Here is a 25,775-nt window from a genome sequence, read left to right as displayed (position 1 = left end):
TGTTCCTCATTCAGTGGGTAGAGAATCCAGAAATTGTACTTAAGTCAGAGCGGTAATACTTCATAATAAAAGTACTCAAGTAAAAGTAAAAAGTACAGCGCAGTACAAATACTCCTAAAAGTAAATGTAATTGAGTGAATGTAACCAGTTGCTTCCCAAACTCTGCTTACACCGAGCGCCTCGTCATCTCCATCCTTTAAACACCAGCTGGATGTTTAACACTTGAACTACTCGCCATGACAAAAGCTAACCGTAGTAGCTCACCTGTTATCTGTGTCTGACCCTGCGGGTTGAAGGTGTTGGCTGCGGTGTTGAGAGCTGGCCGAGGCGTTTGCGTGGGAACCGTGACCCTCACCCTCATCCTCTCAAGCTCACTAAGGCGGTCTGAGAACAGGCCGGTTTTGGGCGGGTCCTCAAGTTTCTGACGATGCCCTGAACAAAAGAAAGAAAGCGAGAAGAAGAAGGAGGGGCTACATCAGTTACGTTCATGTGACAATGGCAGGACTTATCATTTTGGCAAAGACAACTTGAGGCAACTACTGTTGCAGGTTGTTGCAACCAGTGTGTGGGCTTGTAAGTCTTTTTCTGACTGGCTTTCCTGTCTCTTCTGAGAAAAAACAAGCCCCACAGCAAAGGGGGATAGTCGGTATGGTTGGTTATGGGTATCAGTTTTCTGCCACACGTTGGTGTTTTGCATGTGACTTGTTACTACAAAGTATATCAAGTGTAAAATGAAACGTTCAGTTTCAACAAATATTCTCTGCAAGACGACAAGTCAGGTCTTTGGTGCTATGACTCTCAGTTTGCTTTTCCAAGTCGATGGGATGATTTAGGCTACTTTATGGCACCTAATCCACAAAAGGCTAGGCTAATATCTAGCGTTGCCTTGGATGACAACTTAGAGAGAAATATACTGCAACTCTAAAGATGCACGTGTTTTGTTTGAACCTAGAGAAGAAGCTTGAAATAAACTACATTCCTTTTCTATTCTCATATAGACACGTCTGATCATTTCTATGCCAGTGATATGCAGCTCTACTGTTCTTCACTTTGTCTCTTCGGCTGGATGCGAGAGGCAGACACGGAGATTTGATTTATGTACTGGAGAACAAGCTTTTCCGCGTTGTGATTGTTTTGAGTTTATAATTAGCACCATAGTGGCTAATTGTTTTCGTAGGCTGGGTTAGCCTGGTAGCGCTCATTCAGGTGTTTGCAGGTCCATCCCGTGGATACGCAGCAAATCTGCCCCATTTTAGCGACGGAGAGCAGAGAAGGTATTTGAAATGGCATAATTGGAGGCATCGTGATGCACCAAAAACGACGAGGCTCTGCGGCAAATGTGACAGTCCCTCCATGGGCTAAACCACCGACCCGCTAACCCACCACCGGGAAAGCCCCCGGTCGTTCCATCGGCCAGTCCACCCACCAATACTGTTAGATATGCAACTGTAGCTACTAGCAAACAATTAAAAATCATGAACTTAGATAACCCACGTGCGGTAAGCCGCAACATACCAGACCAAGTACACTTTCTTCTTCTGGGCCCAACCCTTTTCCATCCCTATCAAGCCTGCAGTGGGAACCCAGGCCGTGGGCCAGGTGTGGACTGCCGTTCAGTAAAGATGGGGTATTATAAGAGGCCTGCACACACACACACACACACACGCACGCACGCACGCACGCACGCACGCACGCACGCACACACACACGCACAGTTCTTTTCAGCACCGACACAGCACTGTCAGTATGTCTGTCTGGTCTTGCACTAGTTCCCCTGTAAAAGCGGTAAAGTAAATATCAAACAGAGGAGAACAGAAACTCCTGCTGTGTTTGGCCAAGCTCCAGCTGGCTCGGGCAGAAACAGTGAGCTACTTCAGAATCCTGCCCAACCTGCCTGCAGTCAGAGCTGGGAACAAAGGCCTGGCACTACACCTACAACTCAGGGTGGGTGTTGAGGAGTGCAGACATGAGGATAAACAAAAAAAAAAAAAAAAAAGGGCAGTCAATTCTCAAAGACAGTCATCATTTGTATTTCTACAGCATTGCATAAAAGGAAAAAAAGAAAAAGAATGGTTTATCAAATGTATCACTGACATCCTGGCTGGAGGAGCTTTGCTGCGTATCGTGTTCAGCTTTCCAGGCTTCTGCAAGACTTTTTACCCTTTAATGGGTAAATAAATGCAAAATGACAAGAGTGGATTCTTCCAGAGCCGCCCATTACAGCTTGGCACCTTTCCACCTCTGCAACTCCGCTTTATTTCGACCTCAGATATGCCATTAAAAACCATCTTGCTCTTCACAACAAATTATTTCACTGTGGAACAACATCTTGGAACCAAAAACACCAAAAATCTTGCTGCAATGAATCAGACCGGAAGGAAAAAAAAAGGAGTAATTGATTGGTCAGACAGGGTGTAATTATATAATTATAATTGTAGTGTGATCTCTGTGATTGCCTTGCTGCAGACAAGATACGAGATACGTATATTGTTTGTAAGATCATTTGAAAATAAGAGTCTTGAACTTAGAAGCTCACGATTCTGTATTAAACATGTTCTTTTCTTAGTCTGATGTCATATTCTAACTTTTAATATCATGTTTTATTAGATTAGCATAAATAAAACAGTGTGTCTGATTAATTATATAATGTGCTGTACCTAATGAAGTGGGTTAGTGAAATAAGTGAACTTTTCACTAATACTGTAACTTCTTGAGGATGGACAGATGAACAGACAGTCTTTACAAGGCCAAAAACATCAGTTTTTTTTATTGATGTATTTTTTTTAACAAGATATGTCTTGAAAAATGAAGGTCTTTGTCTCTGAGCACTTTAAGAAACTAACCACGCTTTTTGTGCTGCTTTTCAGCGGACTCCAGCCTCTGTTACCGCCTTCATCCGCCATCTTCACGATGTCCTCAGCTGTTGTTGTGGTGTTTTTCAGACTCCACGGGAAAGGCTAAGTCTGATTTAACATCGCACGCAAAGAGAGAAAAATATCTGGTGTCGACAGTAATTCACTTCCATACTTCATTAATAGTGTGTCTCCATCATTCCGGCGGGTAATTTATTCATGTCGAGGCATTCCTCGTTCCTCCGAGTAAGCCGTGCCCAGTCAATCATAGCGTTTCCATTTTAAAACAGGCAGCGCTTCTGTCCTAAAAAAGCCCCGGGACACAGTGTAGGCTTTGTACTCGGCCTGTCTCCCAGTGATGGAAATAAACAGCTAAAGGAGTTCCAAGTGAGATGAGGGGGACAGACACAAGTAGGAGGAGGACAGGGTGAGGAAGAGACCCCCAATGACCAGTAAATTAAGAGCTCTGAACCAGTCAGGCGACACAGGGCCCATTAGGCTGCAACAAATGGTGAAACAGTTAAGAGAGGGTTTTGGATCGCAACGTCTCTTTGCGGGAGGATCCCGAAAAAACAAACGTGGTATTTGGACAGGTTAAATTTACTGTTACTGTAAATATTTACAGTTAAGTGAGAAGTCAGCTCGGTGGCTCGGCTGTAAATCATTCATAGAGAAAAAGGTCGGGTTGCTTCGGTTGCTTCCTTAAACCCTAAACCCCCAAATTAAAGGCCACAGGATCCTAAAACTACTCGACACGCTCCAAATTAAAATACTCAATAATTCAAAGTAGAACAAGAAAGTCAAAAAGCAAAACAAAACAAAAAAAGAAACAAAAGTGTTTCAAGATGGATTTTGAAAGACAACTATGTGAAACTGCTCACATGCTTAAAATAAAGCAACACATTAAAACAGTTTTAGACACCAAAAGTCCCATGTGGAAATGTTACCAGACTCAGCAGTCATGGTAAGCTGTTCTACTCTACAGCCACACCTGAACAAATATACACCAACTTTTATGACTCATGAGAAATAAGAGAAGAAGAAAAAAAAAAGGTCCATTGGATCCAATGAATCATAAGGTACAAAATGAACTTAAAAACAGAGTTTATGCCTTCTGGAAACAAGTTTCAAATAAATTTACTTTAAAATTGAGTTCTAATGAGGTCGGCTATTTTTGGTGGGAAGCAGCATGACATTTTTTTTTTGTCAAAAAAACTGTTGTTTTTTTTTAACAAGGAGGTGAACTGATAATGATTTGGGCTTGTGCTAAAGTGCCTTTCACAATTAGAGGTCGGGATGGATTTGAATAAATACCGATGTGTTGTGGACTGGGTGCACTGTTGTAGTTTGGGTATAAAAGAACTTACTTGATGTGTTGTAAATTGGTACCCACCACAGATAGCTAATGATTTGGTTAATAATTTAGTTTGAATATTTTACTCAAAATATTGTAAGGAAATGTGGTTTTATGACACCAACAAATATTATTAAAGTGTTTATCTGTAATATTTCACAAGTCAGATGGTCCAAAAATGATTCAGAACCAAAACAAAGGGAAATATGGGGCAAAACAAATTTTTAGGAAACAAAATTGTTTGATATTTACGCAGTTTATCTCAAACTGCGTAAATATCCTAATATCCATATTTCTATATCTAATACCTAAACAATAAACTGATTGGCTGCGGTTTAAGTACACAGGGATGATACAGTTAAATGCTGAAGGAAAGGATTTAATGGCAATGTGTAGGTATGAGGTGATGGTAAAGGTCTGAGCTGACCATCAAAACTATGAAAAAAAGGAAACAAGCCAGTTACAGTAACCACAATAATCAGGGACTGCAGATCAATTTTGCTTTTGTAAATATAAAGTATTTAACAAAAAATATACAGCAAGTACTGTACCCTTAGTCTGGTTACTGCCAGATAAAAGCTTTTTTTTAATTTTTATTTAAAACTGCTTGGTAAAATATTAATATGTAGGTTGAGTTAGTTAGGTTATGTAGTAGCTATCAAAAACTTCAGGGAGTTGAGAAACTATTGGTTCATTCTGGATGGGAATAGTACAGTCTGATCAAAATGAATACAATGCCAGAGCATCACGAGTTTGATGTGGCCAGAGAGTCTGTCAGAACAGTAATGGTCACCAGACAGAGAGGATTGTCCTGGCAATACCAGGGTAATACAAAGTCCTGGTATTGCCCGTTATTGAATGGTTCTACATCCTCACTAACTGTTTTAGCAAAGTGTTGACACTGAACTTATGATGCTAAAGATTAGTCTACATGGGAACCAAATTACATCCAGGTTAGAGTAATTTTTCTAGGTGTTCAGTTTTTTTCTTTTTGCTTTGCTAATTTGCTTCCTGGTCTATCAGGTTCGAAGGTTGTATATTTGGACACAGAATACCAGAACCCCCCCCCCAAAAAAAATCCCAAAACACTTCTTTCACAAACTGCAGGAATGGAAGATGTCAACAATAACATTTAGGGACCAATCTACGCTCCCAACAGCCAGACCTCAAGCCCATTAGCTTAGCAAGCCTTGACGGTAAATACAGTTTTTCATGAGTTAATTACACCTTTTAGAGGACAACAGTTGCCAAACACAAGACAACTCAGCTGTTTTATCGGAACCCTCGCTGGGTGGAGGAATGAGCTGGGGGTATTTAAAGGAGCGGGAAAAGCGGATGATTTCACTGCCTTAGGGAAAGTCCCTGAGATTCCCATCATCCCTGTGAAAACAGCGGAGATTTTCGATAGCGCCTGCCACTTCCCTGCCCAGCCAGCGGCCGGAAACACGGACAGATTCAGACCAGATGTGAGCAACTTTAACACACACAGAAACACACTCTTGTGAAGCGAAAAAAGAGAAAGAGAGAGAAAGAGAGAGAGAGAGAAAGGGGGTATGGAAACGTCTGGACATGCGATCATGAACAAGAGCATCATTGCACACTGACACTGGCACCATTGGGTCAGGCACACACACACAACCAGAAATAATAACGGATCAATAACATTTCGTCAGCTTATATCTTGAACCACTGTACTCTGATCCTAGAATAGTATTATTTTAGACGTCTGGATTCAACTCTCAGCTGTTGATCTGATAAGTGTTACTTAAAGCAAGCAGGCAACAGAATACAAGTCCTCAATGATTAATGGCTGCATTAGAATGAATCTGATCCCGAGCACAGAATCTCGAACAAATGACTTGTCTCTCATGTGCCCCCAGCACAGGATCTCTCTTAAATACAGCGCGGCTCGTTTAGCTAGCTAGCTTAGCTGATTGCGCTGGATTTGCTGTGTCCGCTTTTCTTTTTCAAACGTTCCACAGCTCAAAATGTTATGAATCTTGGACGTAAATTGGTAAAACAAGCCCATTTGGTTGCTGTCCAAGAATAAGACAGGAAGATTTATGTACCTCCTGCTAAATTTTGTTCACAAAAAACATGCAGCTTTAGCCAATACAGGGATAGCATAGCCTAGCAAAGGGAAGTGATATGAAATGAGTCAGTCTGTCTGAATTAAGCAAATAAAGCATTCATTTCACGCCTACGAGTTTAAAAAATTCACTTTTTTTACAGCTGGTGTCTTTATGAACTCATCAAAAACAGAAGAAAATTACAAAATCATCCGGTAAAGGGTCTTTATCTTTTAGGCACAAATTCAAGTAAACTTGTTTAAGCTCATTGAATTATTTTTCATTAATATTAAAGGTCTGAGTACAAGTTTCTGCTTAAGTACTAAGTTCTTGCAAAACATCGCAACTTTGCTTTCTGTTCTTATAGTAGTAATCAAGCAGAGGTTTGCTGTCAGCCTCACGTAAAGGTTTCAAAAAGTTGCTTTTTTTAAAAACCAATATAATCTTTCAAATTCCATCATTTTGTCAAGACATTTCTAAACAACAGTTAGACTTTTCCCCTCTTTTGTTTTCTCACCAAAAAGAAAGAAAAAAAATCAGATTTATTCACTTACATGTTGCCCTGAAGTCATATTTTTGAATATTTTGAGGTAAACAACTGACTTAAATAGTCAATTTTGACTACTATGTGTTTAAAACATAGTGATAGCTACAGTATAAACAAATTATTTCCACTTTGAGTAGCACATGCTAGTATATTTAAGAGAGATATGAATGAGCTTGGGTGTTTACAACACAGCTAATGATTCAGACAATAATTTATACCAGAGAATCAACAACTAAATTGAGCCTAACTATAACCATGATGGTAATATTTCATCATACTTTTCCTACAGTCAGGAAGTCCCTTCAGTGAGAAGTCATAATTAAAATTACGACCAGAAGTTTTCATGTATGGATCATACAGCAACCTGTCGCTGAGCTCCCCCAGTTAGCTGGCTGAAAAATGGCTACTACTTTGAATCCTGAAAAAGTCTGCAAAAATCTTAACAGAGTGGACACCAGCGTCTTCTACCCAATCAGCGCAATTCTTTAGCTGAAGTCCATTTGATATTTGCTGAGCCAAAAGACTGCTAGAAGCTGTTAAAAGACGCTGGTCGTCTCTCACACGGAGTCGGCTTTGCTTCAAGGTGTCAAACAAGCCAGTCAATCTGAAAGATCAGCAGGGAAGTGGTTGAGGTGAGAGGTGAAAGGTGCTGCCACGTCGGACCCATTTCACCTTCTGTGCTCCAACCACCAGACTCCTCCTGCCTGTTCGAAACAGCACCGCAGCACGTTGGGCCTGAATGAAGTGGTGATGCGATGTTGCTACGAGAACAAGCACCATCGCCACAGACTGCAGAGCAAATGTTGTGTACTTTTGATTAACAACTGACCATAACCCTTTTACTATGAGTAAATCTGCAGCTGCTCAAAAAAACTGCTTTATCTTTTCTTTTGGGGGTTTCAGGTATTCACATCCAGAACATGAAGTAAAAGTTCCAAGAACATCATTTGCTGGTGTTGTTTTTAGCAATGAGCTCGGTCTTATTGTTAAAGTTTTGGTTGGACCAAAAACCTCTTTGATCCAAAGCAATATTAAAACCGCACAGAAACGTCTAAAAATTATTTTTTTAAAAACTCTTTGTGAGAGTAAAAAGTTTTTGGTGATTTAGGAATCCCAACAAAATACTGTCAAGATATTGGGAAAATGTATGGTACTATCCCTTTTTGCAAGAATCAAACCCTCCTTATTGACATCTCTTTTGTCCCTAGAGAAGGCGAATTCCAGAAACGCACACACACATCAACAAAAAGCTCTTCTGCGTATCGCCTCGTCTCAGAAATGTGTGACGAAAACGCTCAATCCGGAGAATAAAGGCAAAATGTAAATTTATTGTCCCATCATGCCCTCTGCTGTGGCCTTCACGGTCGCTTGGTGAGTTTGGATGATTGGGGTTGATTCAGAGTCCTCAGGCCCTCCTTCCCGTCCCGCGGGACCACCATCGAATCAGCCAGTCAGTGTCGGTGAAACAGTAAATCTGACAAATGAATAAACCGGCCCCGTATTTCAGTGCATTTCTTTTTATTATTATTATTCAACGCTCTCACAGTGGCCATGTTGTTTTTGCGGGGCGCTCAGGAGCAATGAATTATTTCAGGTGACGATCCGAAACTGGCAGAGCATGGCAGCGGCGGCGAAACGGGTGGTTCGGTGTGGTCTGAGTGCCTGTCCGCCATGGGGGTCTAGTGTAAAAGCCTGGAGGTGGGCGGGAAGAGAGGAGACACGGAGGAGGGAGGAGAATGAAAACAGATTTTTTTCATTTTTTTTTTTGAGGAGAGAAAAATAGGAAGGAGTGAAAAAACAAAAAGCTAGATGAGAAAGGAGGTGTGGAAGACGAGGCAGCGAGCGAAAAAGAGAAGGGGGAGAGGAAAAAAAAAAAGAGAAAGAGGGAGCCAGGCTGTCGTGGAGCTCTGCCAGCCGTCTGTGTGGTCCGTGCGTTCCAGCCTGGAGGAAGCTAGCCAGGCAAGGGAAGGGCACACACACACACACACACATGCAGCAACTCCCAGAGGCCATACATTTATTCAACACACTTTATACACATTTGTACAATACTGTACAAAGTTTAAAGAGCAAGGCAGACAGTTTGGGCTGTGCACGGTTTCCAGACAGGCTCCCTCTGCACCTTTCTGCTCACATTAAAGTGTTTTGACTCAGAACAGGGGAGAACAAATCCGAGAGATGTTTTTATTTTGGTGCAGCTCAGGGAGAAACCAGATCCAGACGTAGTCCTTTTTGTCATTATCTCTTTATGATTCACTTTGTGTCTCTTTATTCCTCTGTGTTCCTCTTTGTCTTGCCCTCTCTGTGAATAATTCTGTGTTGTAGGAGTCTTGGCACCTCTTCAAGGAACTTCATAAGACATTCAAGTGACTGGCTGCCCTGGGAAAAGCCTGGAGTATTTTTTGCTCTTGTTTCATCGCCCCCCTCATCTCCTCACCCTCCTCTTTTTCTCTCTTTCTTTCTCGATCCTGCTTTTTGATTTCTTTTCCTCCTGATGTTTGGGTGAGTTTTATTCGTCCGGTTCCTTTTGCGAAAAGCCTCAAGACGAAGGTGATTCTTTTGCAATCCTCCTACCTGGTTTGAATCAAGAAGTTCTGCTTTTTTTTTTTTTTTTTTTTTCAGAGGTTGCTCAAAACATCAACCTTAGAGATAAAACATGCCCTGAATCCTGTATCTAATTTGTTTAAATAAAAGCCAGCTACTGATAACATCTAAAAATCCTTGTCTGCAATTAGCATCTGTAAAGGTACTTACCGTCAGGTTTGAACATGAATTGTAACTTTCAGACTGAATAGAAAGTCAAATGTAAAATGCGTAGGTAAATAAATTGTTAGTATGATTGACTAAATAAAAATAAATTGCTTAAAGAGCTCTTCCCCTCTCCATGGAAAAGGTACATCGATTTTTCTGCTGAAAGTGTGAAAAATTCAGCTTCCTCGCTTCTATTTCCACCTGGGTTTAACTGTAAAGTACAGTTTTCAGAAGAGAAGTCCAAACTATTACCAACGTATTTCGTGTAACTCTAGAAGGACGTGAAAAAGGAGGTTTATATTGGGTTTAATGTAGTAGAAAGTACAACCTGTTATTGCTGTCTTTTATGTTTCCCAAAATCGAGGATTAAAAGTCATGCTGTGTAAGATAAACAATTAACAGCAGCAAGTTGTCAAGTGTCACTGAGTGACTAACTACGCCCTTTTAAAATCCGCCACAAAGAAAACAGCTTAAAGGTCACACTTTGGGACAGTGCATTCGTCCTACAACATCATCGAAAAAAACACTTCTTAATATTTATGTTCGCGCATTTTCTGGCCTTTCATCCGCATCTACATTTAAAGGCAGAATGATGTGAAAACTTGGCTCGTATTCCCTTTGATCGCATCTACAGCGCCTGGCAAAGTATTGAGACTATCATGTTACTGACCAGCACAAAATAGTGAAGTAGAGGGGAAAATAGATACCTTTTGAAACAGCTCAAGCTCTTTCAGACTGGATGGATAGCTTGTTAAAACATCTATTATGAGGACTTGCCACAGATTCTAAAGACTTTTGAAATCGGATCCGAAGGCGGCTATTCTAGTCTAGTGTAACAGTGCAGTGTATTGGGAGATGTCAACTAAAATGAATAAATTCCCCCACCTGTCTGTCTACTTGTGATTCCAGGTTTGCTCTGTCATTTTTCGTTCACAGTCATGTCATTATCTTGGTAGGTTAGGACTATTTGTTGGTGAATCAAATTAAAATACATCCGAGTTTGTGGTTGTAACATGACAAAGTGGGAAAATGTCCAAGATGTCTGAAGCAGCATCCAGCTTCTAAGCGCCACAAATCTGGAAAAAACTTCCAGAAACCTGCAAACATACCGAAACACCGAGTTCCTTTAAATCAGTCTGTTTTGATTAGCAGTAAGTTGAACATTGATCAACCTGTTTGATGATTGCTGGTTACTGTATTATGTTTGCATGGCATAAAGCCCTTGAACTGGTGAAATGTGCAATCAGAATAAACTTGACTTTACTGATTTAACTTTGGTAAGGCACTATGTCTGACATTCCGGAGGTCAACAGCAGTCATTTAGCCCTGCATATTGAAACAGACATGCTTTTTGTTAGCTCATCCTACAAGTTTTACATTTGACTTTAAGTATTTTAAACAGTGTGATTAACTGAATCACATGCAGGTATATTTTAGTTCGAATCTTCCAGCTCTGCAACACTTTACATCTAAAACTGAAGCTGCTGTAATGCTAAAGGCATTAAAAAAACAACATATGCACATACAAGTACAGTGGCTTTGTGAGTGTGTGGATGTGTATCACAGGGGCTTCTGGCTTGGCAGACAGGTCTTCTGAACCACTAATATTGTCTGCAGGCTTTTAAGTAACCAGGGCCTCCTCACCAGACTTGTTAACACCCTGACCAAAACCGAACCAAAACACCCGCCCCCTCGCTCCCATCCCCAAACCCAGAAGCCCCAAGTCTCGACTTGTCCAGGTGCCAAAACAGCAAAGATGGATCTGACCACGAACCTCCAACGGCGCTGACGCACAACATAAACTCGCGGCCGCTTACGAGGCGCGAGCCCCAGAAGAGACAGACTGTGATGGATGCCACAGCGGGGTTTTGTCACCTTCTCTGTTCGCCTGCGATCAATTAACTCTAATGAGAACAGTGGGTTTGGACAGAAAGCCTTGTTTATTGTGTTATTGCAGCTCCGCTATAATCACTCAGGAAGTTTGTCTCAGCTGGCCACAGCCACCATAAGGAGCAGCTGAAAGGAGACAGAACCACCTATAAAAGCATATTGGTTTAAACAGCCACTCCCTGTCTATTAGCTCAAAATGACATTTAATGAGGCCTATTAGCTCTGCTCCAAATCTGCACTGTGGCTGCACTCAACTAATGACACCCATAACACACACACACACACACACACTCTCTACTCTCTCGCTTTCCCTGCGAAAAATGCAGCACGGGTAGAAACGCGGGAGATCCAACGCAGACTTTTGCAGATCATATCTGCGTGCACAAGGAGGAAACACACACACGCATGCACAGGCACACGCACACGCATACACACACATGCCTCCACACACTTGGTAAGCTGCTGGGTGCAGTGGCAAACCACAGGGTAACCAAGAGCTGTCAAGCCATTAAGGACAATGCAAGCCACAGAAACCAAGTTAGCCTACTGCTAATAGCGCAGTGGTCAGAGGGACCTGACTAACCGCTTACCAAACCCACACACACGCACACGCTGTAAACCTCACACCACAGATCTTTAAACAAAGCCTCGCTAATATTCATCACTCCGACCATGCAATTAATTAAGTCGACTGCGCAGAGATACGAGGACCATTCGTTCACGGGTGGTCCCACTTTATTCCTCCACAGATATTAGATGGGGAGGGGGAGAGACGGTGGGGGGAAATCACATCCGTCGGAGGAGGGTGGTGGGTGGAGGGGGGGTTGGACTCATATGGCAGCCATAAGGCTCATCAAACACAGGGACAAAATGTCCTTCCTGAAAGACACCCACCACCAGATGAGCTATTAATGAAGGGTCAATAAAACTGCAAAGTGTTAAAGTAACATCAATAAAAGGATCAAAAATGTCCCTTCACTTCTACTTTCCAGACTGGCCCACACCGCACGCCTGAAATCGAGGGTTATTGTCGGCCTTATTTTCCAGAAACAACACGGTGTTTTGACAGCAGAGAGCCATAAAGCGCCCGTGTATGTCAAACCCCTGAGACGGCCTACTGTTTCCGCCGCTCCGCTGACCCCTCCCCGCAGGGGCCCGGTGTACTACAGGCCCCCCTAATTACCCGCTCGTTTAACACAAAATAAGAGCTGTAATGGCTGACAAAGCCCACCATGTCTAAATGAAGCGTTCACAGATAGAATCGCACGGTGGGAGACAGCCGCTGCCCCTCGGCTCAAGTGAATGAGCGCCGAAAACTTTGACAAAAAAAAAAAGAGGGCGAGGAGGAGGCGGCAGGGGAGAGGGCACATGTGTGTTTTGCCACCCTTAGACCTCAGTGTAATGACCCCTGAGAGGGATACGTGTTCTGGCTTTAGTTCTGGGTAAATTATACCACCGGGGTAATTCTGACCACTTAACAGCAAAGCAAAGAGGTTCAGGGGTTATGTGGGATGACACAGTCTTTATGATTCAATTACAGAGCCTCGCAAAAAGACTCATACTCTTAAAGGCTAAAGTCTTTCACATTTTAGTCACATTACAACCACTAATTTTTATGTATTTTATTGGGATTTTTATTGTATTTTCTAAACACAAGGTAACATCTAAAACTGTGTGTTAAAATAAATTCAGCCCATTTCACAATGACACACCTAAACAAAATCCAGTTCAACCAAATCACTTCAGAGGTCACCTAATCAGCCCAGGTGTGTATAACTGAGGGTGCATTCAGACCAGCTCTGTTTAGCCCATTTTAATAAAACTTCAGTCCTTTTACCTGGAAAGTCTGCAATCGAGTTCTGATGCGGATCAAAGACGTGAACTCTGGTTCGCCTAAAACACCGAGGTCTGGGTCCGGTTCAAGTGAATTCTGGCATGAGGTTTGATTGTTTAACGTAAACGCCCAACGAACCGGAGACCGCTCAAAAAGCAGGAAGTGGAGTACGCCGCAGGGCATTCTGGGTAAACACGGCCAAAACAAACACGAGATACTAGCACTAGCGGGAGAAATCTTTTAACAAAGACAAACAGGAAATCCCACAGCCGCTAAAATCTGACTCTACTCCATTTTTGTTTGTATTTCGTGAAGAAGGAAGTTGCACTTGTGTCTTCTTCAGAGGTTTTTATGCTGTTTCCTTCAGTGTTTCTTGGTGCAGTGCCGCCACAGGCGAGTGGGGGAACATGTTGCTCAAAGGGTTTAGTTGGGTTCACACAGTGCAGTGTGAAAGTGAACCGGCTCAAAATGTAGCAGCTTTGGTCCCCAGTTGAACCGAGTCTGCCGAACTATCAGGTATGAAAACATCCTGGATCTCTATATGAATGTTATCTAAAGTCCTCAAGACTTTATTAGCGAACATTTGTGATCAAACAACCATCATGAAGGCAGAAAAACACCCGACAGGCCAGGGAGGAAGTAATGGAAATGTTTAAAACAGAGCTACAGCACAAACGAAAATCTTAACAACTATTGCTGCACTGATCCATCATCCAGAAATAAAAGGAGTATGGGCACAACTACAAACCTAGTGCAGTCAGTCATGAACTGGATATATCCTGTGGTAAAAAGAGAGCCGCTGCAGAAAGTAAGCCATAAGAAGTCCCGTTAGTGTTTGCCAGAAACGATGTAGGGGATCGGGCAGCATTCAGAAAAGACCACAGTTCTGCTTCTTGGCCTGCATGCAAAACGCTGTGTGTGGCTGGAAACTAACGTTGCGCGTCACTCTGAACACACCGCCCCCACGGGAAAACAAGGCGGTGGGAGCATTATGTTGTGGGGATTCCTTTTTCCAGCAGTGGAGGGAAGTAAGTAATAAAGGTCAACACAGAAAAAAAACAGTTAGAGGCTGAAATAGAGTTGAATCTCTTCTGGCTAGATAGAAACATTTTCATAAAGTAGAATCTTTGGTACAACTAAAAGTTTTATGTTCAGATGTTTAACAATTTGAGCTGCTTTTGATAGGGTTTTAGTCCAACTCACTTGCAGCTGCAACTGAAGCAAGCAGTGGGACTGACTCAGAGGATGCATCGAAATGCACGGCACATTTTGTTTGTGAATTGCTTTATCCCGTCTCGCAGTTACGCACAACTACGTATGAGTGTATCAGATAAAATCCCTGCAAACGCACAAGTTTTTGACTGAAACTTGACAAAATGTGAAAAAAATCTAAGGGGTTTGCAAGACGCTGCACGGTACAATTAAGATTTGAATAACTTTTTTCCCCATTTCTCACAACAAGCAAAACTCGGATTCCTCCTGTGCAGTTGCTCGGGTCTCTTTAACTCGGCTCTGGTTTTCTAAACAAACTCAGTTCCGACTCCCATCTGCTCGCCACCGAGTAATGGGACTTGTTTGAAAGTCCTCTGACGGGGGACAGCAGATGCACAGGAAATGCTTTTGATCAAACACTGGTGCGAAAGGGAGGTGGTGGCGGTGGTCTCGGTGGCGGCGGTGGTGGGGGAAATGAAGTGGGCGTGATTGCGAGAGCATGCGCGCTTCCAGGACAAGCATGTGCCTTTGTCTCGGGGCGCCATGTCTGCGCAGTGCTGACTGTCGGGTGTGCGTGAGGCGTTTTTCTGGCACCGAACGCTGGTTTCCTACAACGCTGAGTGATGGTGGTAGTAATCCTACTGTCTCCTGGCTCCTCTGTGTCCTGGTGCCATATGTGACCGTGCAGGCTGGCTGGGTGGGTGGATTGTTTGTGATGTGATATTGTTCCTTGAGACGCCTTGAGATGAGAATATCGGGTTTTTTTTGTTTTTTTTTATGAATAGGGAGGAGGGTTGTGGAAACAGCTGCATGCCAGACCAGTTGGCACTGTTGTCTACAGTAAAGTTTTTTTTTTTTCCTCCTCAGTTGTTTTTATGTGGGCCATTAAAAGAAGCTGATGCTAGCACTCTGCTACCCGGAGTACCCTTTCAGGAATACTTTGTCTCACGTTTATGTAAGACAGGAAACTGAACATCGGTTCGTCTTTATTTAACTTCCTATCGCTTGTCGGCTTGTGCAAGTCAGAACTTTTCAGCTGAAATACCTTAGCGTCTCCCGTCGATTAGCTTTAGCTTTTAGCCGTTGGGCCACTTCTACGGTTTAGTTAAAGCGCAGCTGTTGTTTTCAACATCAAACAGTTCAGTTTGTGAAAACCAGAGGAAATGCTCTGGCTCTTAAAGGACTTGTTCAAGTTCCAGTGGAGTTTTTATCAGAACCGGAAGTAAGCGTAGAAAGGCTGATAGCTTGTCAGGTTGGAACTAAGGATCCAGTCGACTTGAGCTGTTTTAAGGAACACCAAAACTACTTACACTATATTAGTGTATTTTATGTCTCCACTCACAAGTTTGTTAAGTTTATAGTTGTTCTTCCAACTAAATGTCTTCCCATCAACAGCTGAGACCATATGAATCAGTTTTCTGGGGGTGGCGTAAACATTTGGATTCAGCGACAACCTGTGGCTAAATAAAGAGGCTTTTTAAAGAATGATCCAGATTAAAGTAGCATTAGAGTTGATTGGATAATTTAACAGAGTAACAGGAATGTTGTCCAATTGAGGAAACCATGAGAAGCAAAAGCCTCTTGCAAAAGTGTAGACTTTCGTAAGCCACTAATGCCGAGTCGTGTGTCAATTCTCTAAATTGTCACAATTAGTTCAAACAAACAATGTCACGTATCATACCGCTAGCCTTTTTCCTCTCTTCCTTCTCGCTTTCTAAATTTCCTTTTTAGAAATTTAACGACTCAAACTGAACTACAACTTTAATTGCTGAACCCATTTTTACCACTACATTGCTATTTCATTGCTTCCTTCTTCCATTTCTATACTACTTCAAGCTCATGCAGTCAAACCATCAATTTGTCTATCTTTGTAGTTACATAATTTCATGAATAATGGAAGGAAATAGCCATAAAAATGAAATACTATATTTACATAATATAGCATTATGTTAATATCCTTTAAAGACATCGTACCCTATTTTCATTCATCCTGGTTTGACTTGAAACATGACAGATAAATCACCTTTGGTCAAACCCAAATGATATCAAACAACCTCCTTCTTGTGAAGTATTAACTTAAATCACACAACCACAATAATCACTGTCTTACAGCGAATAATGAGTGCATTATTGGCTAATAATAATAATAATGATAAAAAACACTTTAAATTATTAGGTAGGATACAGAGAATACACCTTGGCTCGTATAAAATGACGCATTCTTAGTACAGAATGTCCTGCAGAGTCTGGTGTTTCCCAACCCTGGCCGTCAAGGCACACTGCCCTGCATGTTTTACACGTTTCCTTGCTGAAACATGCCTAATTCAGATGATTGCAGTTCAGTAAAACGTTGTTAATCAGCCATAAATAAAACTCTGGTGCGCTGAAGCAGGGAAACACCTACAACATGCAGGGCAGTGTGCCAAGAGGACGAGCATTGGGAAACACCGCTACAGAGGAAGGCCCCCCCGTCCCACCCCAGGAACATTTGTATGCGAAACCAACAAAAATACCATTTTCATTCCCTCACCTTTTTTTTTTTTTTTTTTGAGAGAGTAAAATGATCAGCATCTAAGCACAGCTGCAACCTAACAAATGTCTCCTGTGAAAGTCTAGATGGTTGATATCGGCTTATAAAGCTTTGCATTTGCTGGGTTTTTTTTATTGCCAAAATCTAAAGCAGGGGACTGAGAAGTGGTGATAAGAGAAGAAACTGTCAGAGTGGTGGAAGACTAATAGCCAGTCAAGACTTGGGGATTACAGCTTAGTTGATTTTGGCATCTGATTGTTGTAAAACGGGTGAGAACATTTGGAAACATATCGAGAAACCCCAATCCTGATGTTTGGATTCCATGGTGAATTTGGATCAGATGGATTTTGTTCAAAGATATTCCCAGAGACATGCAGGGAAGATGGAAGACGATAGGGAAGATGATGCAGGTCCAAGCTGATCAAACCAAAAAAAAAAAGAACAGCGTACACTTGCAGTGACAAATTTTCTAAAATTTTTATCTGATTCATGTTTCAATGGGAGAGATGCAGGACTGTTTTAACGCCTCAAGAAACTGATTCAGATTCTGTCAATTTTACCATCAAAACATTGCAGGTATTCATTGTCATACCTGCAAACTATCCAACTGAAGAGATCACATTGAGAAGAAGCAACCTTTATATGCAAATACGACTATGTTTCCACAAATTAACTGACATTTGATTACAAGTAAGAGAACTATTCCTAATAATTTCACCGAATATCAATTGGGGGAAAAAAATCAGCAATTCCCCCTTTCAGATTCAAAAGCAGATCCACGATCTGTTCTTGCACTCAAAGTTTAAACTGTGGGAAATATAAGAGCACATTTCTTGTCTTGTGCTTTTATTTGTAATTTAAAAAAAATACTTTTCAGTTTTGATTTCCTGTCTTGTCACTCACTGACTCATCTTTCTCAAGACAAACTCAACTGGAAGAAATGTTTTTAGCGCGCTCTGGCATGCTCCCTTACTGTGCTGCAAGTGCATGCATCGGTACTCACTCCTGGGCTCACGCGGTCCGTCCACGGTGACCTTTATGGCTCGGTGGTACGTGGCCACTTGCGGTGGGTTGGTGAATACCGTGATTGTCAGTGTGAAGCTCTTGCCTGTGGTGACATCAAAGAAGATCAAAGGATATGCCATCTGCAAAGACAATGTCTGGCATTTATCTCTAAAACCATTCCTAAGTCACGAGTGTTGCAGTGATCACGTTACAAGGAGATGTTGGCCTAAAGAGAACGATAACAAAATAACAACATTAAATCAGCTCTGTTTAGCTAGCTAAGTGTTCAGTTTAGTTTTGTGGAGTTGCGCCGCAGCAGCCAGCATCTCGTTATCAAGAATCTCTACTGCCGTGTGGGACGGCGAGAGGCATTTTAATAGTCACTTCCTTTCTTGATAATCCCCAGCAGTTGTTGCCTTGGGGTTGAGCGCTTGTCTGTGCAAGCGCGTGTATTCCCATGTTCATGCACGAGGAATGCTGTGAATCATATCACAACAGCCAAGTCAGCAGCTACACTAACTTCTGAGGTATGCAGACGCGCCGCGCAAGCGTGGCTGCAAGTGGGAAACGGGAAAGCGGGAAGAGGGAGGGAGGAGAGGGAGCAGCTGTCCATTCACTCGCAGCCGTCTGGGCGCACAAACCCTCCCCTCTCTCTTCCACTTTACAACCTCAGTAAACATGGCTCTCAAAGAGATGGGCCAGGCAGATAGCAGTGGCGACAGGTGACCCACATACCTCCACTGAGGTGCAAGGGGGGAGAGGGAGATGAAAACGTCGCCATCATCCTGTAATCAACATCCAGGTCTGTCGCCATGAACAATAAATCAATCGATCGCGTGACGATTTATAACGACTGTCGTTTTCTCTCTTTTGTCCCTCTGGATGGTGGAAGTCTTCACTTTGGTGCTGAACTGGCACCGGTTTTTCTGAAGAACATTTTTGCTTAACCAGACTTCAGTCACAGACAATTAGGAATTTGAAAGAAAACGTAACATAAAGAGTAAACCGTGAGGTCACTCGTAGAATTAGACTGAACAAATCTGCTTTTACGAAATGGATGCATTGCCAACGATAGCCGATATAGAATTTTTTTCAATACTGGGACTGACACAAATATTAATATTGGTTCGTTGAGTCTCCAGTTTTTTAGCCAAATATAGGGAACTAAAAAAAGGACTATCCTGGACAAGGCAGGAACCTTATGCATAGTGATGACCCTACACATATAGCCAGAGCTTCAGAGATGGGTTCAGATCGCAGCATTTTCATGTGTTACATGAACATATAACACATCCACACTTTGACCCGACTGAGATTTAAAAATGGCCATCCACATTTTTAAATCTCAGTCGCGTCTTCTGAGAGACTTTTACTCCCCCAGAAAACTAGCAGCTGTGACTGCAGTGAAAGGTGGATGCATGCCGCACTTTCCAGATGTGATCCCCACTTTATTAAGCCACACTTCCTGTCTTATCACAGAAGAAGCACACTGCAGCCTGCGGTTGTGTTGCGCTCGCGTGAAAACGTCAAAGGGATGTGAATGCAGTACCTGCACTCCTATTATTAGACGATTCCCAAGGAACACCATTAAGTCCAAAGATCTTATCAGGAGTATCTGATTCCTCTCTGAATAACTTGCCCCATGCATCCACGCTATCGTCGTCCGCATCAGGCCTGTAATTATCGATCCCCGTCCGCCCCCGCCTGGCTCCGGCCTCTTCTCTGGCCGTGACTTTTAGCTATCTAACATGCTATCAGTTCTCTCCGCTTGTACTTATCTGTCACTGGAGGGTATTCATTTCAGACACCTCGTAGTCCGATCCACCCTCCTGGCTCCTGTGTCACTTCCTGTTGCGAGATTCTGTGTCTCAGCAAAAGCCGCACGAGGAAAGGTTACCGTGGCAACTGGTCGCGGGCGTCCACGCGACCCCTCAACGCTCATCAACCCGTTTGTTTTTTTGTTTTGTTTTTGTTTTTAACCGACAGCTACCTGTTGCGATCGCTTTAACCGGGGGAGGAGGGCGGGGAGATTCAAAAGGGAAAAAAATGAACGGTGTGTTCCAGAGAAACGGGGAACGGCTGGGAGCAAGCGGCGAGTGCCAAGCGTCACGACTTGCAAATACGATGATTTACTAACGAGTGAGGGGAGCAGCGAGAGATCTGAATTGTCGCCTGGTGATGCCAAGCACTCCAGGAATGTTATTGGACTGAACAGGAGTTTGTTTCACTCCGGCAGCCCGAGGATGTGGGCAGAGAGCGATCAGCCACGGGGGGTCTGGAGGAGGGCGGGGGGGTAGGGGGTGCAACACCACCCAGCATGTTTACGGACCTGAACCAAGCCGAGGTTATGCAAGGTGAAATGGGAAAAAAAATGGAAAACTGCTTCTTTATTAGAATAAATAAATAAAAACATTAAATATTTTAGATTTCAAGAGGCATCGCCTGCTTATTGTGGATAATTAACTCTAAAGAAGCGGCGTCCTGAGCTTGCAGAAGCGACGTTATTGGCCTCTCTTAAGGATATGGGCTGTGGGATTTAGCCCCTGGAGTTAGGGAGATCATTATGTGGTTGCCACTTTGGGGGAATGTGGCCACTAATCCACACCACTGAGCCCTAATGGCTCCCTGCAGGCTGCGGCAGCGAGCGCCGAGAGAGTCTGAGGCCTCACCTCTGCCGCTGCGGCCCACGAAGCGAAGGTCGTTGAAGCGCGCCACTTGGTTCTTCATTACGCCCGAGGCGTTCCGCAGCTCGGCCGAGTAGTTCTCGTCGTTGCCCGCCATGACCGTGACAACCGTCCCGTCGGGTATGTCGCCCAGGGCGACCACCTGTCGAGGAGACGAAGGGGAGGAAAATTTTTAATCACTTTCTCAAATCTGAAAAATATCGACACATAAAATAAAATAAAAAAAATGGAGGAATGCTTTCTGCTCCCCATCATGCCATCCTCCTCCAAATCATGTTGATGGATGGGTTTTAATTTGTCCCTCTGAAGCGATCTGACAATAAGATAAATGTTATGATGTTAACCATCTTGAGCGTGGAGGCCTTGTGTTATCATTTAGCTTCTTGGACGCGGATAAAAGAAGACGAGCAAAACCCCGCGATAATTACAGAGCCCCCTCGTAATAACGACGGGGGAAATAACACTTATATTTCAGAAAGTTGTCACATTTAATTCCAAGCCAGAGCCTCAGCTATACATTTCCACTGACGAGGGTCTTTGATCTGTCCTGTGAGTAATACGCCGCCTAATTAAAAGGGCCTCCTTTTTTTTTCTCTTTTCTTATTTTTTTTTAATCGGCGGAATATCAAGGGAGAAAATAAATGACGAGGCTTCAAAAGCCTAAAATGTTAAAAACATTATTCCTGGAGCCTCTTTTTTTTAATTTTTTTATTCCTGAGGCGTATTTATTTTTGTTTTTAGACTGTAAAACACCAAATAATTCTTGTTGAAAAAGCTAAAATAAAAACTGATGTGCTTGAGTATTTAAATATGGAATCAGCAAACAAATGTGGTTATTCTTCATTCTGACACGTTTCTAAAGGATTTAAGTTTGTCATGATAATTTCAGTGGCTGTCGATGATATTAAAAACTAAATAGGTTTTTGATGTGAAGACATGCAGAGGTTTTCAAAATGTTGCTGTGACAAAACAGTTAAAAATACTCCATCGTCGTCACCTTACTTTTCCTAAAGCATATTTAATGAGATGCCAAAGAAGCTGCGGGGATGAAGGAAGTTTTCTCTGGCTTTATGAAGCTACTGCACCCCCCTCCTCCACCTGTTTCTTCACACTGCCAGCCCACTTCACAGGCTCACAAGAAAGCCTAATAATCAAAATCAAAATGCTGTGCAGATCATCATAACTGTAATTCAAAACTAGGCTAGGAGGTGTAATTGTTGCTTCTCTGTTTTAAATAATAATAATAAAAAATATTTGACTCCTGTGATACATTTCTGCTTTTTCTTTTCAAGATTTTGCATTAAAGCTGTGAAACCACTTCAGAGAAATGATTTTCTTGATGCACAATTTTAATCATAAGGAGTTAAAATCAACTTAATCAGAAAGAAAAAAAACCAAGAAGAGTTATTTCATACATTGACATAGATGATAATAAAAATAAAATAAAATGTTTGGTGACATTTATAGAAACTGGTGATTTTTCAATTAAAAAAATACATTTCAAAATTAAAAAATTAAAAAGAACTATAATACATTTTTTGCAGCAACCCAATAAATTACAAATGTAGAGGGATTAAAAACATTTGGATAAGTTTAAGTCAGCTTTTATTCAGTGTATTTATATAGCAAAAAAATCCCCCCAAAAAACATTGTTATTCACAAGTCCAACACATTACAAAGAATCCAAATTCAGATCAGTTCAGGTTCTACGTATAATGTAATATGTTCGGATTCAAAGACGCATTTCTGCCCTATTTATAACACATTAAGCTCAAAGTTGATAGCGGAATGCCACTTGCTGGGCTCCTACTGGGATTCCTTCTAACCGTCAACACTTTGTTTGAGCTCACCTTGAAGGCGACAGGCAGCGTCTTGTTGCACCGCCAGTGGGAGGGCAGGACCGAGCAGAGGAAGTTGGGGCTGTCGGTGCGCACCAGCTCGGCTGGGTGGTCGGCGATGATCTCGGCCATGCTGCGGTTCTCATGCGGGGGACGCAGCCTCGGCACCGCGGCCGCCGCGTCCGGCTGGCCGGCCGGGGAGCTCACGTCGTTCATCTTCCCTGGGACCGGCTGGAGGCTGCTGGACGGCGGACTGAACCTCCGGCTGGCGCTGGGATCTACGGGAATTCGCATCACAACACCGTGGATTAGCGGAAAGGCGCTGCAGAGGGGGGCTTTCTCTCTCTCTCTGTCCGGCTCTCTCCGCTTTCTCTCACACTCGCTGCCTCTCGGTTCGGTTGAGCGCTCTAAAACTCTCTCGACTACAGAGCAGACTTTCTCCCGCGGGTGGAAAAAAAAAAAAAAAAAAAAAAGCTTTAAGGACGAGTTTTTTCTAAATCGAGAGCTTTTCCAGGGAGGAATCCACGTGCCATAACGCAGGCGCGCGCTCTCACTGTAATAACACCAAATAAATCTCCGAGCGCGCTACTAGGCTATACAGTTAAACCAGACGGTCTAAAAGGTTTTTGTCTGCTTTCGTTTGCTTAAAAAAAAAAAAAAAAAAAAGTCAAAGCGCTCCTCCAGGTGCGTCATTGAAGTCTTTGTGCCAAACAGAAAGGCGCTTTGGAAACCCGCAGGCTATGTACACATAAAGGAAAGTTTCAAAGTGAAAAGATTACGCCTCAACAATACTTAACAAGCCTATTTATAATCCCGAGACGCCTGCAAATTCAACAAATCTTTCTGGAGGTCTTCCGGCCGCGAAGCAGGTTTTGTATATAGGGTTAAAAAGCCTGGGGAAGGGTAGAAAAAAGAAAGAGAGAGAGGCAGAGAGAGAGAGAGAGAAAAGAAATGATTGCCGGTGAGATGAAGGAGGAGGGAAGGGAAAGAAAAAAAAAAAAAACGAATCCCGTTTTGCGGCCGTGAATGTGGTTAGTGTTTGGAGGGCCGGGGTTCCCCGTTCGCAGGCGTTTTTGTGGTTTATATAGCCCGAGCGCCCCGGCAATTATTGCGCTGATGCGACTCCAACACGTGGTGTCTGGAGTCAGATCCGCTCCCTCCGCGCTGCGCCGCGATCTATCACGCCTCTAATGCGCTCTGACCCCCCCACACACACACAACGGACAATCGTTTTTTGTTCAGCGTCGTCTCTGCGCTCCCACACACCACCACCACCACCCCCCAACCCCCACTCGAGAGCGTTCCACGGCGCGCGTGTAAACCGTATACGTACCGACATGTCACCGTTCCCGTGGACCTGGCAGCGCGCTCCTGACGTCGGAGGTGGTCATTTCCAGTCAGACCGTGTTGAGTTACGGCGCTCGACAATGTGCGCCTCACAGGAGCGTCTCGGACTGAGCTCCCATCAAGGGCCGGAGCCACTGAGTCACCGGAGAGCGGTGAGTCAGGTAGGACGCGCAGGAGTAGGGTTTCACTGCGGGCGCAGGGGAGAGCTGTTGCGCAGGTGTAAGCCGAGGTTTAGCTGCGGCAGATATCCTTCCCCCCCCCCCCCAACTCTCCATCCAGCAGACAACGGAGTCTACGAAAGTCACTCCAGTAAAAAAAAAAAGAAAAAGACTTCACCGTTTTTTTCGGGCCGCACACGATGAGCTAAATCAATTGCATACGTGTTTCATTAGAAGAAAACGAAACCACATGCACACAACGCCGAAAGATGAAACTTTACGCTATTTTTTAAAATTATATTTACGTGTTTATTTATTTATTTTTTTGCGAATTTGCCGAAATTACGCCCGAGTTTACAATAATATTCTAAAAAAGAAATTACAAGTTATTTTAATCGTGTTTAATTTCTTTCGGCAGGAGCAAGAGGAGAAGAAGAAGAGGAAGAAAAATGTTCTGAATCTCATTAATTGTCTGACTTTTTTTTTTTTCTTTCTCCCCCCCACTTCATTGACACGCTAGAAAGGAAACACGATAACAGAGTGACTCAGATACACAGCAGTGTTGGGTTAAATAAAATAAACCTCATAAGATTTGTAGCTAACAACACAGTGACAATAACATCACAGAAAATCACCAGAGGTCACTTTTTTCGGTTGGAAAAGGGCTTTTAGATCACACATTTTTTTTTAGAAATATGCATTTCATATTGCACTGTTGTTGCCACAATTGCTACAGCATCCCGTTAAAATAATCTAGTTTGAAATGTAAGAATAAAATTAAAAAAGGAAAGACACAAATTGATAAAGAAAAAAAAATAAAATAAAAATAAAAACAGGCCATTAAATGATCAGTGGAATGAAATCTAATTTGGAAAAACACCAACTGCACCTTTACACCCACACATCAACATTAAACAAGCATAAGAAAATATACATATATATATTTAAATATAAGTGCCGATGCTGGGTTTGTTGAAAACCACAAAAAAAATCAAGAAAATGAATAAACAGAATAAAAAATGTAATTTAAAAAAAAAGTAATAAAATCCAGCAAAAACACAAATCTAATATTCACATCAGCACAATAGGCATAAAAAATTAAAGCAATTAAATAAGAAAATTATAATTCTTATTTTTAGTTTAATGTTAAATGAGAATGCTGCTCCTCTCATCTTTACTGTAAACATCATCGAAATAAATGAAAAATAAATATGTTCACCATTACTGTTAAAAAAAAAGGACAGGCATCTTTACATCCACATATCAATGTTACACTATTTATTTATTTGATTTTAAGTGAGGATGCTGCCCCTCTCACCTCTACTAGAGGGCATCCTCTACCCTCCGTGAGGCTCTTCATCGCAGCCATCTCCCACCACACACCCTCCCAGTCAAATTACCCATCAGTCTCCCAGCGAGACTTTTCTAAGTGCCACATCACACAGCGGCATGTGTATTACCATTCTGTGTTCTCTCTCTCTTCTCTTTTTTTCCCCCGCTGCTCCCAAACAGGCTTTTATTGCTCAGAGTCATTGAGACAAAGGCCTTTGATACTGCAGGCCTCTTTCAAAAATAAATTAGACTACTTGGAGGCACAGATGTTAGTTTATTTGGATCCTGTGTGGGGGTTTTGCAGTTTGTTTTCATGTTGTAAAGTTGAACTTGGCTTTAATATTGAAATAAAAAAAAAAAGGTTATGTTTCA

At 42.5% G+C, this 25,775-nt stretch overlaps 1 protein-coding gene across 8 annotated transcripts in view; it reads right to left on the bottom strand.

Annotated features, from left to right (window-relative positions):
• runx2b (RUNX family transcription factor 2b) overlaps nucleotides 1–25,775 on the bottom strand; it is a 99,715-nt gene that overhangs the window by 14,119 nt on the left and 59,821 nt on the right. For 4 of the 8 annotated variants that reach the window (XM_008398276.3, XM_008398272.3, XM_008398274.3 and 1 more), the window contains exons 3-6: nucleotides 22,579–22,844; nucleotides 20,714–20,870; nucleotides 18,043–18,147; nucleotides 265–432 (exon numbers count right to left, since the gene is read on the bottom strand). In XM_008398276.3, the coding sequence (XP_008396498.2) occupies nucleotides 265–432; nucleotides 18,043–18,147; nucleotides 20,714–20,870; nucleotides 22,579–22,844 (696 nt within the window). The other 4 variants (XM_081602172.1, XM_081602173.1, XM_008398275.3 and 1 more) reach the window with 3 other exon arrangements.

Source organism: Poecilia reticulata, chromosome 21 (assembly GCF_904066995.2).
Source record: "Poecilia reticulata chromosome 21, P_reticulata-male-v2, whole genome shotgun sequence".
Taxonomy (NCBI): Eukaryota; Metazoa; Chordata; class Actinopteri; order Cyprinodontiformes; family Poeciliidae; genus Poecilia; species Poecilia reticulata.
Note: the sequence above shows the minus strand (reverse complement) of the source record. Positions and strands in the feature narration are given on the sequence as shown.